Source organism: Danio aesculapii, chromosome 7 (genome assembly GCF_903798145.1).
Source record: "Danio aesculapii chromosome 7, fDanAes4.1, whole genome shotgun sequence".
NCBI classification, from domain to species: Eukaryota; Metazoa; Chordata; class Actinopteri; order Cypriniformes; family Danionidae; genus Danio; species Danio aesculapii.
The window spans coordinates 54,767,788-54,785,183 of record NC_079441.1 but is presented as its reverse complement, the minus strand read 5'-3'; the positions used below and the strand labels follow the sequence as shown (position 1 = coordinate 54,785,183).

Here is a 17,396-nt window from a genome sequence, read left to right as displayed (position 1 = left end):
GCACATTTTGATATGCACATCAAAATATAATTGTACTTAGTTTCAGCTAGCTGTGTTTGTACACAATACAGTTTCAGTTCATTTTTTAAAAACTCTCGTTTTTATTTTTATTTCAGTTAACGAAAATTATTTTAAGTTAACTATAATAACCTTGCTATAGACTATTAAGCAGGTGTGAGTTGGATGTGGTTGGAGCTAAACTATGCAGAGCTGCGGCCCTCTAGGAGAGGAAAATTAGGAAATCATCTCTAGGAAATCATCTTGTCGTCTGTTGATATCAGCTGTCAGTTTAACAAGTATAACATAACAATATAAAATACACTGAAAGAGTTATAAACTGCACAGTTTCCCAGAAGTTCTGCCTCTGCACCTGAAAGTAGAAATATTAAACCATGGCAAAAAAGGCAGCTTGGGTCGAATGAATCATTTATTAATGAAGCCAACAAATACTTTCACCCACACTGCCTGTTGCCCACTCTTCAACGTGGTCATTTGAAAAGGTATGACCATCTACCATCATTAGCTCTAATGATGCCACATGGTTACATAACAGGCAAGCAAATCCATTTACGTATATGACCATCATGATGCAAATAAGCCACAAACAGTAGAGAAGAGTTGTCCTGCCCAGTTCCTAGTCCTAAAAAGTTTAATTATACTTCTAATTACATATCTACTAAATCTAATCTAGCAGTTTATGTTTTAACAGGTTGATAGGAATAATCATGTAAACCTTATGAACACAAAAATGTTGAAAATGAATGTTAAAAGAAAGACAAAATAATAAACTGGCATGTACTGCTGTGAGCAGCTTTCCCTTGGACAGTTCTTCTGGAATCTCTCGCTGACTCTATGTAGTTAAACAAGACTTGTTTGTTTGTTTGTTTGTTTGTTTGTTTGTTTGTATCTACACTACCTGACAAATGACTTTGTCTATCCTAGTTGTAGGAGCAACAAATAATAACTTCACTTCCAGTTGATAATTTGGAAAAGTGGCAGAAGATTTTTCAGATTAATCATGTGTTGAACTGCATCCCAATCATCACAAATACTGCAGAAGACCTATTTGAACCAACATGGACCCAAGATTCTCACAAAAATCAGTCAAGTTTGGTGAAGGAAAAATCAAGGTTTGGAGTTCTGCAAGAGTTCTGCAGAGTGGATGGCAACATCAACAACCTGAGGTATCAAGACATTTGTGCTGCCCATTACATTACAAACCACAGGAGAGGGCAACTTCATCAGCAGGAAAGCACTCCATCTCGTACTTCAGCGTCCACATCAAAGCTCCTGAAAGCAAAGAAGGTCAAGGTGCTCCAGAATTGGCCAGCCCAGTGACCAGATATGAACATTATTGAGCATGTCTGGGGTAAGATGAAGGAGGAGGCATTGAAAATGAATCCAAAGAATCTTGATGAGCTCTGGCAGTCCTACAAGAATGCTTTCTTTGCCATTCCAGATGACTTTATTAATAAGTTATTTGAGTCATTGCAGAGATGTATGGATGCTGTCGTCCAAGCTCATGGCAGTCATACACAATATTAATTCTTTTTCCACAGCACCATGACTCTATATACTATACTGGACATTATTTCTGTTAAGTGACAAGAATTTTGTCTCAGCAAAGTCAGACCTTGCTGTCCGAATTAAATAATTAAAAATCAAGGCATGATCATATTTATTTTGGTCAAATAAGCGTAATCTAGAGGCCTTTGCCTTTCATATAAGCCACTGCTGATACCAAATGATCAACTAGAAGTCAAGACTTTTGTCAGGTTGTGTAAAGGCTCTGGTTTTTGGTCAATTTAATGTCCAATTATAAGTTTAATTGCAAATGCATTTGACAGAGTTGATAAACTTTACAGTTTAAAGGTTCAAATAAACATCAAATTAATTTATTTTTTGTTCTTCATGTTTGAGGGCAAGTTTGAAAGATCTCAGTGACACTATACTGTTCTCGAACATTTTAACACCCACATACTACAGGTTGTTAATATGTCTTCCTGCTCGCATGTATCCCCAAAACACAACAACGATGGTGACTGTGAAAGAAGAAACGTTTTGTAAACATCTGGCAAACAGCCTTCTTTAGCCTGTTGCACACTGGACAAGAAGTGCAGCACCACATTGACTTTACAGTTTTCTATTCACCTCAGACAGATGGCAAATTGCCCAGATGTGCGTACACATATTGAAAACAATCTAGAGAGTTTTTAAAAAATGATACAGTGCATGCACTCCCACAATAAGTTTGTTCTTTGATTTCCTTTGAAGTATATCAGCATGTTATATCAGAATGCTGCATTTGTACTTTTGACTGAGTTAATTATCCCTTTTTTCATTCTATTGTTGTTTACCCCAAACTGCTGAAAGGATCTCTCTCATATACTCTACCTAATTCACTGAAGCTATGCAGAATTCCTGTTTCTAGTTCTGAAAGTGAGATTTCCAATGAGGATGAGATCTGAATCTCCTGCAGAAAAAATAATGACACTCTGTGGTTGTTTTCTATTTATTTATACCCCGTGTAAAATATCACATGCTGTGAGTGTAATATTGCTTAAATATATACTAAAGAAATTAATTGATAAAAAATATATTTAATAATACATGTAATATATGTTTGAATTGTGATCCAACTCTGATCTGGGTCTCATTTTGCCTTGAGTGAATAGAGGAGCTCTAATTAACAGTCACAATTATTTAACAGGAGAACTGGAGACATGACCTCATACAGATGGAGACACACACAGAGAAAAATACTCACAAATCAAAGACGAGGTAGTGAACACCCTCCTCTGATATGCTGTCATGGAGCCTCACTGTCGACACAAACAGAAAGAGAGAGAGAGAGAGAGAGAGAGAGAGAGAGAGAGAGACTGATTAGATTGCATCGTACAGCTCACTTTTATTCTCATTAGATCGTGGGAGTGAGATATTCACAGACTCATTTACTCCACAAATTGGAATTATTTCTGCCTCTGCTTCCTTTCATTGTCAGATGAATAATGGACAGATCCTAAACAGGCCATTTCTGTTAAAATACTTCTATCTCTGCTTTATACACTCCTACACTCCTACAAACCTATGGTATGTCATTTTTAAGTTATTTAAGTGAAAATGTACATACGTAATATAGGATTTTATATTTATATTAAATGTATCTGGGCGACACAGTGGTGCAGTAGGTAGTGTTGTCGCCTCACAGCAAGAAGGTTGCTGGTTTGAGCCTTGGCTGGGTCAGTTGGTGTTTCTGTGTGGGGATTGCATGTTCTCCCTGCGTTCGGGTGGGTTTCCTCCGGGTACTCCGGTTTCCCTCACAGTCCAAAGACATGCGGTACAGGTGAATTGGTAGGCTAAATTGTCCGTAGTGTATGAGTGTGAATGAGTGTTAGGGTTAGGTTTATTTTATATTATATAATAGAAAAATGCAAAAAGGCATGAACATCACTTTAAAATGGTGCTCAGCCAAACAGCAAAAAGTGCAAAAATATATATTCCAAAAGTTGACAACACCAAAGCTCCAAAAATGGCAATTTTTTTAAATTAAAGAGGCTGATACAAGGCATGTAATGTTTTGAGCACACCGGATCTTCATCAGACAGTGTCTTGTATCAGCCTTTTTAATTTTATAAATTAGCATTTTTGGAGCTTTGGTGTTGCCGCCTTTTTGAATATACGGTTAAAGTCAGAATTATTAGCCCCCCCCCCCCTCCACCCCCTGAATTATTAGGCCCCCCCTGTTTATTTTTTCCCCAATTTCTGTTTAACGGAGAGAAGATTTTTTCAACACATTTTTAAACATAATAGTTTGAATAACTCATCTCTAATAACTCATCTCTAATAACTCATCTCTAATAATGATTTATTTTATCTTTGCCATGATGACATTAAATAATATTTGACAAGATATTTTGATTAGACACTTCCACAGAGCTTAAACTGACATTTGAAGGCTTAACTAAGTTAATTAGGTTAACTAGACAGGTTAGGGTAACTAGACAAGTTATTGTACAATGATGGTTCATTTTGACCTTACAATGTTTGTTTAAAAATTAAAAACTGCTTTTATTCTAGCCGAAATAAAACAAATAAGACTTTCTCCAGGAGAAAAAATATTATCGGACATACTGTGAAAATTTCCTTGCACTGTTAAACATCATTTGGGAAATATTTTAAAAAGAAAAAACATTCAAAGGGGGGCTAATAATTCTGACTTCAACTGTATGTTATATAATAGAGTCATATTTTTATTACGTTTATATTATTTTATATAAAAGGAAAGCACTTCACTAAAGTCAACGTCCTACTTTTAACCTTTTTAATAAAAAGAACATATGACCCAGTATTTAATAGTGCTATAAAGAGAATAGGAATTTTAACCCCGTGTATCTTGTGCCACAGGTAGTGATGGCTGGACAGATAATAATAATAATTCCTTGCATTTAAATAGTGCTTTTCTGGAAACTCAAATTGCTTTTCACATTTTTGTGGAGAATCTTTTAATCCACAACCAGTGTACATTTTAGTTTAAAAATGGCGTTGTAAAATGAAATCGATCCATTTCCACACTTGCGTTTCATCTAGCAGTTCTGAACAGATCTCCGTCCACACTATACCGATGAAAACGCACATCACGTAACCACACACACACACACACTATGGCATGCACTGCAGCGTACAATCAAAAAAATGTTTTGTTTGTTTTACTTGTTCAAACTACTTAATTAAAATGAGCTGAAACAACACAATTCTTGAGATTTCATTGGGACAACTTAATTTTTTTACGTTCAACCCACATAAAAAGTTAACTCAATCAATTTGTGTTGGGTGAACATGAATGAGTGTAACCCTGCATTTTTTACAGTGTATGAGCGTGTCTGAGCTCCATGCAGTTAGAGAGCGCTCTTTGGTCTTTTGAATCTATTACTTGTTCTCAGGTAACATGTTGTGGCTGAGCACAAAGAAAAGTTAATATATTAATGTATGTAACCACATACGCTGATTTTGCATACTGACTGATAGCCTGACATTATTTCCTATAATGTATAAATTTATTGTATGTTATACTTTTATAGTGGCTATTATTGATTATTAAAACTAATATTCAGAAAAAGATAAAGGAGGTAGTGATGTTATAGGCTCCGTTTTGTTATAAATATGCAATCAGTGAAGATGTCAGTCATATAAATATGTAGCTGCACAATGCCTCAACATTTTTGTCTGTTAAGTTGCTAAAATCAAAATGAAAATAGGCGGTTCTTTATATCATGTCTTCATTTTATTGTTAAGATAGTGAAACAACGTAGCCAGGGTGATGTGAATGAGGTTATAAAGTAGCCTACACTGTTCCCTTAGAAGATTTACCCGACATGTCCTCGGGAGTTTGTTTTACATATGAAACTTGTGAAGTCTGAACAAGACTGAACTTAGTGCACTTACAGTAATATTGAGGAAAAGGCTCCAATCAGCCATGCCGCATTTTCAGATGTCTTAAAATGAAAACGGCTTTTTCAGCATTTTCAAAAAGCTCAGTTTTAAACTCTCCAAAACTCCTGGGTAGTGTGAACGGAAGGCGTAATCGTAGCAAAAGGTAGGCATTTTAAAACTAAAATGTATTAGTGTAAACAGGGCCTGAGAATGAGCGTTTCTTCACACGTAGTGCTGCAATTTGTCATGCATAGTGGCAAAGTGGCCACCTCTTCTTTAAAAAAAAAAATTGTGCTTTACGCAATACTCACCAGACGGCGCAGGGAACATCCCCTTTTTCCTTGTTGAGCCAGTGTGAGCGAACGCCCCCAAAGTGCATTTCTGAAAACCATTGTTAGCCAACTAAAGTCGCAAGTTTCATCTTTGTAATAAATAAATATAAGTGAAAGAAAAAACACTGGTCAGTTTAAGATATTCCACAAAACACCTTATAAGCTAAGGGTCTTTTTTTGCTTAAGATTGCCCTTATGTTTCCCTTTTAAATTTAAAGGTGTTGCATGGTGTTGCATAAAATAATAAAGTAGTTTTAATTTAATAAATGATATTTCTTTGCTGCGTCCTCCTTGATGTTTCAAAAACGCATAATAACCTTTAAACCACATTAAACACACAGCAGCCAGTAACAGTTGTCAAAAGGTTTTGTCACAGGTGTGTTTGTGCATGAAACATACGCGTTTAGATGCATGTGTGTGAGACAAAAGAGTGCTCGCTTCACAGCTCTGTCGATGCCGCGAGCAGCTGTGTTTATTTCTTTTTCTTTTTTTTATTTTGGAGGTAATGAATACATATTTGTATTCACAAAAGATTACAACAAAAAGACATAAAACTTTACAAATTATGTATCCACTTTTGTAAGTACAGCACAAGATCTAGATAAAGTAGCCTAAGCTATATTGAAATCATTTAAAGAATTGCAAATATCAGATATAATAAAAAAACATTAAATAAATAAACCAATATAAAACAAACAAAAGCTATAACAATTTAGGTATATGCAGTATAATATAAACAGCCATTTTGAACTTTCACAAAGGCCTATCTGAAATTTTTTTTTAGATATTTTCTAAAAACAATAAACAACGGATAGGTTTTTAAATATTATTTAGCTTAATATTATATTAAAATTATATTAATATTACATAAAAGTATTTGGATATGATAATACAAATCAAATCATGCATCATTATTGGGGTCAGCAAAACAATAAGAAACGTCCTGGTTACGTACGTAACCCACGTTCCCCGAATAGGGAACGGAGACGTGTGTCTGTATTAAACAGACTTTTGGGAGTGCTTTAGACGACCAATCACTTCTGAAGATAAGAAAACGGGCCAATGAAATGCCAATTGAATTGGCGGAGCTTAGCTCCACAGCTGAAACTGATGAGCCAATTAGGGCTATATCAGTCGGCTGCTGGAGCCAGCTCATCAGAATTTGCCTGCTGAAGAGCCGATCGCTCAGCTCCCAGCTGGAGACTCAGGTGCTGTGGCAGTGGAGACACACGTCTCCGTTCCCTATTCGGGGAACGTGGGTTATGTACGTAACCAGGACATTCCCCTTCATATGGGAACTTCTACGTGTGTCTGTATTAAACAGACTTTTGGGAGACTGTATGGAAAGCGCCACAGCAGCTAAGCCTGTCGCGCCCCTGATGTGTAGTTTGCCAAGCCAAAGCGTGAGCGCACTGACATCACCAAGAGCGCAACCTTCCAACGTCCCCTAAGCCCAACATATTACCATTACATGGGAATAAAAGTTTAAAATCGGGGGTCGTAAGTGTGCTTTTACCTAGCTAATATAGACTAGGGATTTTGGAAATACGACAGTACGTTGGGAAGCGTGCCAGTCCCCGAAGGGGGAGGACGCAGCGGAGACCACCTGCTACCCTAAAAGGGGAGTCCTGATGGTAAGGAGACATATGGACTAGCCCTAATGAGGGGGAGTGCTACATATGATAAGCTGGTTAGCGGTTTAGGGAAGACACGGGACCGCCTAATAAGGGGGAACACACCGTGGTAATAATGCATATGACATCACCAAATGGGGATGCACATAGCTGGCACCGATCCTCAATATGCGTGAAGACCTAATGGGCATTCCAACCGCACACTGAGCCATGCACTCGACTCCTCCGCTGAGTCGATGCTGGGGGCCTCGGAGGAATTCTCTAGGGTTCGCCTGGGAAGGGGAACTTACTAGTAGAGTAGGAAAAGCGCACGCATCTCCGGGTAAGGGAGCCTGGCGCAGCAAGCGTTTGTGACACCGAGCTTAACTCCCGCCCGATTGATTGGGATTACCCAATAACCGGGAGAAAACTGCTCCACTCGGAGGTTATAAAACCTCGCAGATGTGTTAGGTGTCGCCCAACCCGCAGCTCTGCAGATATCTGTGAGAGAGGCGCCGCGTGTTAACGCCCATGAGGAAGCGACACCTCAGAGAGTGCGCTCTCACATTAAGGGGGCGCGGCTCGCCCTGGCAAGATAAGCGAGGGCAATGTCATCAACTAACCAGTGGGCCAACCTCTGTTTTGATACGGCACTTCCCTTTCTGCTGACCACCGTAACAGATAAAGAGCTGTTCACATGATCTTACATTTTGCGTTCGTTCCACGTAAAGGCGCAAAGCGCGAACGGGACAAAGCAGTGAGTGGGCTGAGCCTGCCTCCTCCACAGGCAGCGCTTGCAGGTTCACCACCTGACCTCTAAAAAGGGGTGGTAGGAACCTTGGGCACATAGCCAGGTCAGGGTCTCAGGACAACGTGAGAGTAACCCGGCCCAAATTCAAGGCACGATTCGCTGACCGAAAATGCCTCCAGATCCCCAACTCTCTTGAATGGCGCCAATGCGATCAGCAGAGCTGTCATAATGACAGAATACCGAATCGAGTGGCTAATACGGATCTCTCTGCAGACCCACCAGGACTAAAGAGAGATCCAAGAGGGCATGAGAGGGGGGCGGGATGGATTTAATCGCCGCGCGCCTCTGAGGAATCGGATGATTAGATCATGCTTCCCGAGCATGTTGCCATCCACCGCGTCATGATGAGCGGAGATGCAGCCACGTAAACCTTCAGTGTGGAGGGTGACAGCCTACGCTCCAGCTTATCCTGAAGGAAGGATAACACAATGCTAACCTGGCAAGTTCGGGGGTCTTCTCGGGGAGAAGCGCACCACTCAGAGAATAGACTCCACTTCAGGGCATAGGCATGCCTCGTAGAGGGTGCTCTAGCCTGAGTGATGGTGTTAAGTACCGCGGGCGGTAAGTCACCAAAGTCCTCCGTGCTCCGTCTATGGACCACACGTGGAGGTTCCAGAGATCTGGGCGTGGGTGCCAGATGGTGCCCCGTCCCTGAGAGAGGAGGTCCTCCCTTAGGGGAATGCGCCAAGGAGGGGCCGCCGCGAGGAGTGTGAGCTCCGAAACCCAGGTCCGGTTGGGCCAGAGGGGCGCAACAAACAAAACTCCTCGTCCTCCCTGACTTTAAACAATGTTTGTGTGATTAGGCTCACTGGGGAAAACGCATATTTGCGCGTGCCCGATGGCCAGCTGTGAGCCAGTGCATTCGTGCCGGCGGAGAGCCAGATACACTGCCAACAGCTCCAGGCAGTTGATATGCCAATGCAGGCGGGGTCCGGACCACGAACCCGCGGCTGCATGCTCGTTGCACACGGCCCCCCAGCCCGTGCTGGAGGCATGTGTCATTATGACAACATGCCTGGATACTAGCCCTAGGGGCACTCCGGCCCGTAGAAAAGCCAGATCCGTCCAGGGGCTGAGGGTGCGGAGACACAGCAGAGTGATGTTCACCCGGTGCGTACCCGCGCGCCATGCCCGTCTGGGGACTCGATCGCGAAGCCAACGCTGAAGTGGTCTCATATGAAGCAAACCGAGCGACGAAACCGCGGCTGCGGATGCCATATGCCCCAGGAGCCTCTGAAAACATTTAAGTGGGACCACTATTTTCCTGTGGAGCTCGCGCAACCATAGCAATCGAATCCAGCTCCAGCCCGAGGTAAGAGATCCTCTGCACAGGGCAAAGTTTGCTCTTCTCTCGGTTGACCTGAAACCCCAACTGGTCGAGGTGCCGAAGCACTTTGACTCTGTGCATAATCAACTGATCGCGAGAGGAGGCTAGAATGAGCCAGTCATCGAGATAGTTGAGTGTGCGGATGCCCGCAAGCCGCAGTGGCGCAGAGCACCCTCCGCGAGCTTGGTGAAAACCCGCGGAGACAGAGAGAGCCCGAAGGGGAGGACTTTCTACTGCCACGCTCGTCCTTCGAACGCAAACTGGAGAAAAGGGCGCTGGCGTGGAAGAATAGAGACATGAAAATACGCGTCCTTCAGGTCTATGGCTGCAGACCAATCTTGTGGACGGACGCTCTGAAGCAAGCGTTTCTGCGTAAGCATTCTGAAGGCATTTAGTGTAAATGACAGTTCAGTCCGCGTAGATCTAGGATTGGTCTTAACCCCCCGCTCTTTTTTGGGCACGATGAAATACGGGCTGTAGAACCCGGACTCCATCTCGGCTTGAGGGACCTGCTCGATTGCGTCCTTCGCCAGGAGGACCGCAATCTCCTCTCGCAAGACAGGGGCGCTCACGGGGATCACCCTCGTGAAAAGGACACCCGTGAACTTGGGAGGGCGAATAGCGAACTGAATCGCATAGCCGAGTCTGACCGTCCGTATGAGCCACCGCGATGCGCTGGGCAGCGCTAACCAGGCTGGCAGAGCGCGCGCTAATGGCACCATCGGAGCGATCACTGACGTGCCAGCGGAGGGGCAGCTCGGGATGGGAGTGCTCATCCCGGGAAGCGGTGCGTCCCGGGGAAGAGCTGAAAATAAGAGAATTTCTCTTACCTTCCTCCCTAGATCCCGCGGTGAGGCCAGAGTGAGAGAAAGGAGTCCGTCCTGCTGCACTGTGAGGGCCTGAGGCGAAGGGTCCCGGTGCTGCAAGCTGGAAGGCGGAGCGTCCCAGACTGGCAGTACTCGGGCTCGCGCATCCAGAGAGAGGAAACTGCTCTTTTGGAAATTTGGTTGCCGCCAGCCAAGGGGCCGGCAGCGAGGAGTTTAAAGTCATTGTGGACTGATGTAATAATCCTCGGCCCCCCACCGAGGAAAGAGCAGGTCCCCTCTTTTCCGAATGGCCCGTCCCAGGAACGCTTCGCGGTCCGTTTACTGGACTTAGCCGTGCCCTGGGGTGGGGGCGTTGCAGTCCCGCGGGAGGCTCGGCATTGCCACCTGGCCGGAGCGGGCAGCGAAAGCGGAGCAGATGAAGCTGCGGGTGGACGCCCTCGGCGAAGAGCAACCGCAGCGGAAGGGGCAGCGGGAGGAGCAGTTTTGATAGATGACCTGACCCTTCGCCTTGGACTGCTTTTCACCGCGGAGAATTCCTGGGTGAACTCCCCGACGGTGTCGCCGAAAAGGCCAGCCTGGGATACGGGAGCGTTAAGAAAGCAAGCTTTGTCAACGTCTCTCATATCGCCAAGCTCAGCCAGGGGTGGCATTCCTGGACCACTAATGTGGCCATCGTCTTCCCCAGGGCACGAGCAGCCGATTTAATAGTCATGAGAGCATAATCGGTTGCCGTGCGGAGCTCATGCAGCAAGCCTGGGGGAGAACCGCCCTCCTGCATCTTTGGCCAGCTTCTCGGCTTGGTAGCGTTGATAGGTGGCCATAGCGTGCAGAGCGGAGGTGGCCTGGCCCGCAGCAGTGTAGGCTCTGGCCGTGAGAGACTCAGATAACCTGCACGCTTTGGAAGGGAGTGAGGGCGGACCTCTCCGAGTGGAGCAGCTCTGCGGACAGAGCACGCTCCACCTGGGGAATCGCCTCATAACCCCTGACCGCTCCGTCATCGAGGGAGGTGAGAGGGGGAGCGCACGAGGACCGGGCAGAAAAAGGTGCCCTCCATGCCTGCGTGAGCTCTCTGTGTACCTCCGGGAAGAAGGGGACGGGGGGTCTAGAAGGCTTCGCCTTCTTCACCCCCACGTAACACCCATCTAAGCGGTCCGGCCGCGGTTCTGGGGGACAAGCTATCTCCAGTCCCACGGCCGAAGCAGCCCGGAATAACACGGCTAACATGTCCGACTCCAGATCCGGAACCTCACTGACAACCCCGGAGGGTGGCAGGGGGTCCGGATCTTCATCAGAGCATGTCAGCCCGCCCTCCGATGCAGCGATAGACATCACGTCCCCGGTGTCATCTAATGAGAGCGCGGCCAACCCAGAGGATGGACCAGCGCTAACACTCGAAGCAGAAACAGAGCGCACTGACGAGGAGCGAGGGGTCCGCGGGCCTCGAAGGCGACGGATTAGCCCCCACTGTAACCCTCAGGCCTTCCCGAGTGCTAACCGCTTGGCGGGGAGCAGCAGGGGTGACTTGCCCTAATAAAAGAGCTCGCCGCGACCTCAGTTGCGCAACAGTCAAGCCATCGCAATGCGGGCAAGAACTGTCCGCGAGCACCGCATCAACATGTTGGACCCCCAAGCATGTGACGCAGTACTCGTGCCTGTCATCCGGGGAGAGGAAACCACCGCATCCAGAAACGCACGGTCGAAACGACATCTTTAAAAAGACGCACTGCACGACTGTGTGCTCTCTTAGGGAATTCTGCTCTTTTAACAAACTGCTCTTTCAGGTCACCAGCGAAACGCCAAGGGGACGGGAAACCCAGCTCGACCGCCGCTAGAACGTCTTCCCTCGCACTGGTGAGAATAATGCTTTCTTTCAAAGTTGGAAGTCAGCTCAGCAGAAGGTTTCTTCAGTCTCAGATCGGGTCTGCAACAATTCTGATGAGCTGGCTCCAGCAGCCGACTGATATAGCCCTAATTGGCTCATCAGTTTCAGCTGTGGAGCTAAGCTCCGCCAATTCAATTGGCATTTCATTGGCCCGTTTTCTTATCTTCAGAAGTGATTGGTCATCTAAAGCACTCCCAAAAGTCTGTTTAATACAGACACACGTAGAAGTTCCCATATGAAGGGGAACTGTATCTTGCTTTTCTTTTCTTGATAACGTGACATCAGCCATATTGCATCAGACTGCACATCACACACAAGTTGATTGTTAAGCTGCTTTGACACAATCTACATTGTAAAAGCGCTATATAAATAAAGATGAATTGAATTGGTGGAGAGGAGACATAGTGATGAAGCCAATTATGATATGGGGATGGTTAGGAGGCCATGACGGACAGAGGTCAGTGGGCAAAGAAGACAAAGAAGAGTCAAGACCTTGGTTCAACATCTCATGCAAAAGATGGGGCTTACTGAGCAGTGTAGAGTCCCCTTCAATATACTGGGGCATTAGGACCCACACAAACTGCAGGTTGAGTGGCCCCTGCTTGTCTCACTTGACACAGAAGTGTAAATCAGCCTTAACACCACTTCCAGCAGCAACCTAGCTTTCACATGTGGTCTCCCATCCAGGTACTGCCTGGGTGCAGCCCTGCTTTGCTTCAGTGGCAACCATGTGAGAGTTGCAGAGAGCTAGCTGCCAACCAGATGGCTAGTTACGCCTCATTCACACTAGCAGCAACTTTGTAGATGCCTGTCACTCTGGGTGGCGACCTGCTGCAAATGCAGGCCTGTGTACAGTAGGTCTACAGCACGAAGAGTACAACCGGCCTCTGAGCTAGCTGAGAGAGGATCACATGAGTTCTAATGGTACTCCTTTTAGCTGTCACTCAAGAAAGTCACTCTTCATTTGCATAAAGTCGAAGGATTCTTAACTTTGTCTAGTCGCTCGATGCGCTCACCTGGTTGCCAACGGTCGCTGTGGCTCGTGTAGACGGAAGTCGCCGGAAGTTGCTCAATCTCCATTGACATGAACAGTTGCTTGACGCTTTGCTGTTGCGAGTCGCTTTAGTTCCAAACCTCACACACAAATTTAAAATAATTTGTTATTCAGTTTTTCTTGCTTTCATAAAGCAAAATGGTCCGATTTACTTCAGCATAATTAGTGTTATTCTCACCCTAGGCTCAACTTCCACGTACTGGGAACAATTATTAAGTGCTGTTCAGGTCATATTTAATTGGTTTAGGTGTGTTTGATCAGGGTTGGAGTTGAACACTGCAGAAAGGTAGATCTCCAGGAAAAGGGTTGAGCACACCTGTTTTCATTCATATGGTTAATGGAGTTTATTTTGGATATTTTGCCACAACCACGACATGCAACTACAAAATACTGCCGAAACTGATAAAACAATTTTTTTTCTAGCGCCTAGTTCTGCCTTTTGGTACCCTTTGCAAATTTCCACTGAGTGGTATGGTACGGAACCGTACCGTACCGTACCACTTTTTGGTAACCCTTTGCAAAGGGTACCAATGGTAACAAAAGGTGGAGCTAGACGCACAGCTGAACGCTATTGGTTTACAGAAATACATCATTCACCCACTCAACAAGCCAGAATGAAGACAAAGGAACCATAATTTTTAAATAGACATTACACCGTGATAATATATACATTTAATAACGAGCCATGGTCGACCCGAGTTCAAACAAACCTTGTCGTCGTCTTGATGAACAGCCACAAAGTCAAGAAGAACAAAATTTGCTGTGTCCTGTTGTTGTTTTACGAGCCTGTCTAAAAGTGTGAGCGGTTTCACTTTGTCCAGAGAGCGCGCAATCGCGTCTATATTTGAAATAATGAACATTTTAAGCTCATATTAATAACGTGCTAGTGATCATTGAATCACTTTGATATCCGATCCTGTCAGAAAGAGACAAACACGAGAATGAGGCGCAAAAAAAAAGTAAAGCTGGAAAATACAAATGATGCTTCTGCAACATATAATATGAACAAACTGCCATGTTTAACTTGTATCATCACCTTTTGGACTATTATGAACTCGGAATGATGGAATTACTTTCTAACAAGAGGCTACATGTGCTGCTGAAGATTAAAAACACATATGAGAGGTTTGCACTGACTGTGGGCTATATTTCATGTTGTGTTTGAACCCAAATAAGGATTAAATGTATGTTGTGTGTAGTTTTTCTGTAATTGATAACATATTGGAGACTGTAAGGGGCTGTATGTGCTCATATGTGTTGCAATTATTTATTTATTTCATTTAATTGCAGACGTTACAGTAGGCTATTTCGTACTGTCATTGATCTGCAGATACAATCAAATCATGTTCATAGAAAGGTTAGTAATGAACATTTATAAACAAGTATTTATGTGTATAAAGCATCTGTTTTTTGTGAGAAGTGCTTCTCATATGATATGTGAACGACCCGTACAGCTTTACTGTAGACATTTCCTCGAGTAAAAATGACATTGTCTGAAAGAGTACCCTTTTGGCAGTGGAAACGCAAGCTTGATAAAGGTGACCCGTACCGTAACGTACTGTACCTCTCAGTGGAAACGGGCCATTAGTTGCTAGAACAGCATCTAAAGAGCACGCCTACAGTGCCTAAAAACAGTGTCTAGGTAGGCAGTGCACTAAGGTGTGCCCTAGAGCTACACAATCCAGATGGTTGCACAACCCCAGTCAAAAGAAGGGAAATCTTCTACTGAAGCAGGCTAGATCATGACAGCTACTTCATTAAAATGTGTAATTAGCAGTTCCTCAGAGGAATCAAATAGCTTGACCTTTTGATTAACAAATATGGATGTATTGCGAGGGGAAACAGGAGGGATGGAGGAATCCCCTCTGTATAAATATCTCAAGCATGTCTCTCATCTGTGATACAGCTGCCTGCTCAAACCTGTTGCCATAGTAACAGAAAGAGAATGGCTTTCCAGCTGAGGGTTGCTTTGGAGAGGAGAAATCCCTCTGTTAGTTTAGGAAAGCCACTGGGTTTGATGTTTGCCATAATGATGAAAATATTATAGTGACCGCAAATGCCCTTCCTTGTTACTGCACTACATCTTGATTCATAAACCTTGACATTTTAAAGTCATAATGTTGTCATAGTTGCAACACAGTCTCATTGGAAATATGTGCCCAGGGCTACACTTTTGGGAACTGTGAAATATGGGGGCAAGGTGACATCTGCTTGCAGTTTTTTTTTTTCATAAATCGACTCCACATGCACCTTAGTACATTGTTGACAATCTCAAATATTCTCATATGTGCCATTTACAAGTCCTTCTTGTGCACGTCTGTTAGAGGCCAGTCAGCCTGTTGTGTGTACTGTATATTAGCTTGCCATGGACTGACCCATACCCACCATTTCCTAAGCAAATTAGAAAATATCACATTGCGGCCTTTATTTCACATTGCTTTTTTTGGTTTTACCTGGTTTTTGGAACCACCATTCACTGGACTCAAACCCTGGTCTACTGCACACCCCAAGTCTGACGCCATGCAAGGTGAGCTACCAAGCAAACTGATCGCACTGGAAAAGGTGTCCATTCAGAGGTAAATGGACAGCAGTAGTGCAAAAATGAACAGAAGTTATTGGCAGCATCACACCAGCCGGCCTAGATACAGTATATACATTAGACATTGCATATGGGCCCTGAGCATGCATCAATAGCGGAGCCACATTTGTACAGGCCCAGGACAATAGTCATTCAACCACACTTAATCAAGCCAATCTGAATTCCAATCGGACTTTTGAGCTGTGTATGAGTGTAGTAACAAGCAAACAAAGAAAACAAAGAATATGATTTTGAATGTTATGAAATTCTGTCCTCAACAAATAATGTTATTGATGATATCTATCAATGTAGAAAAATAAATAATGATATATATACCAGGGATGTCACACTCAATTCCTGGAGGGCCACAGCCCTGCACAGTTTAGTTCCAGCACTGCTTTAACACACTTACCTGTAGGTTTCAAACAAGACTGAAAGACTTAATTAGTTTGATCAGCTGTGTTTAATTAGGGTTGTGCTGTGCTGCGGCCCTCCAGGAATTGAGTGTGACATCCCTGGTCTAAATCTTTTGTGACATTCAACAAGGTACTGGAAATATTCTTCAGAAATTTTGCTCCATATTGACATGATAGCATCACACAGTTGCTGCAGATTTCTCGGCTGCACATCCATGATGAGAATCTCCCGTTTTTCCCTGGAGTCTCCTGTATTTCTGACCCATCTCCTGTTTTGTTCTGTCTCCCAGAAAACTCCCGGTATTTAACCCCTCCCCCCTGTCAGTCTATAACACCACCGGATCGCCGGCACTGGTGCAATGTTCGAACCACCTCCATCCCCCCCGTTCTTCAGTCTCTCACCCCTACCCAGTTCGTAATTTTTATGCCATTCGTCCTCGCACCTACACATCACCACCACTCCACGCCCACCCGCCTCCGCCTTTGTACCCCCATTCATTTCAAAGGAGCCTTACCCTGTACATAGATGGTGGCTCTACTGACGCATTCCTTCCAATAGCCAACAATAGCATATGCGACATCTAGTGCAATTATCTATGACCACCTTGTAGCATTAGTTTTGCACTCAAATGGCTGCCAGACGTATGTCAAGGCACGTAATTGTGGTTTTCCAAATATGTAGCCCTGCACATATCCCCAATGAGCCTGTGTTGCATATTTATATCAAATAAACATAGATACAAAAAATGTTCAGCTACTTCCAACTTAAAGTTGTGAAATTTATCACACATTATTTTCAGGTAAAATTTGTGCTATTAACAAACAATTAAGTAAGACATTAAGCTGAATAAAGTACTAATTTACTGCTTATTAATAATTAGTAAGGTAGTTGTTGGGCTTAGGTATTGGGTAGGACTGGGGGTTGTAGAATATAATTATACTTTATAAGTACTAACAAACAGCCAATATCTTAATAATTAGTAATAAGCTGTAGGAATTAATACTTAAACGTAAGTGGTACCCAAATAATTATTAACCAATTAAATATCAGCAGAGTAGAGAGGTTATCAAATAATTGAATAAACACTGCTAAAAATATGTCATTCTGTGTAAACATGAACATGCT

The 17,396-nt window shown here is 43.8% G+C and overlaps 1 protein-coding gene across 5 annotated transcripts in view; it reads right to left on the bottom strand.

Annotated features, from left to right (window-relative positions):
* The window catches only part of camk2d1 (calcium/calmodulin-dependent protein kinase (CaM kinase) II delta 1), a 174,084-nt gene that overhangs the window by 88,519 nt on the left and 68,169 nt on the right, over positions 1–17,396 (bottom strand). For all 5 annotated transcript variants that reach the window (XM_056462189.1, XM_056462190.1, XM_056462188.1 and 2 more), the window contains exon 4: positions 2,768–2,822. In XM_056462189.1, the coding sequence (XP_056318164.1) occupies positions 2,768–2,822 (55 nt within the window). The remainder of the gene's footprint in view (positions 1–2,767; positions 2,823–17,396) is intronic.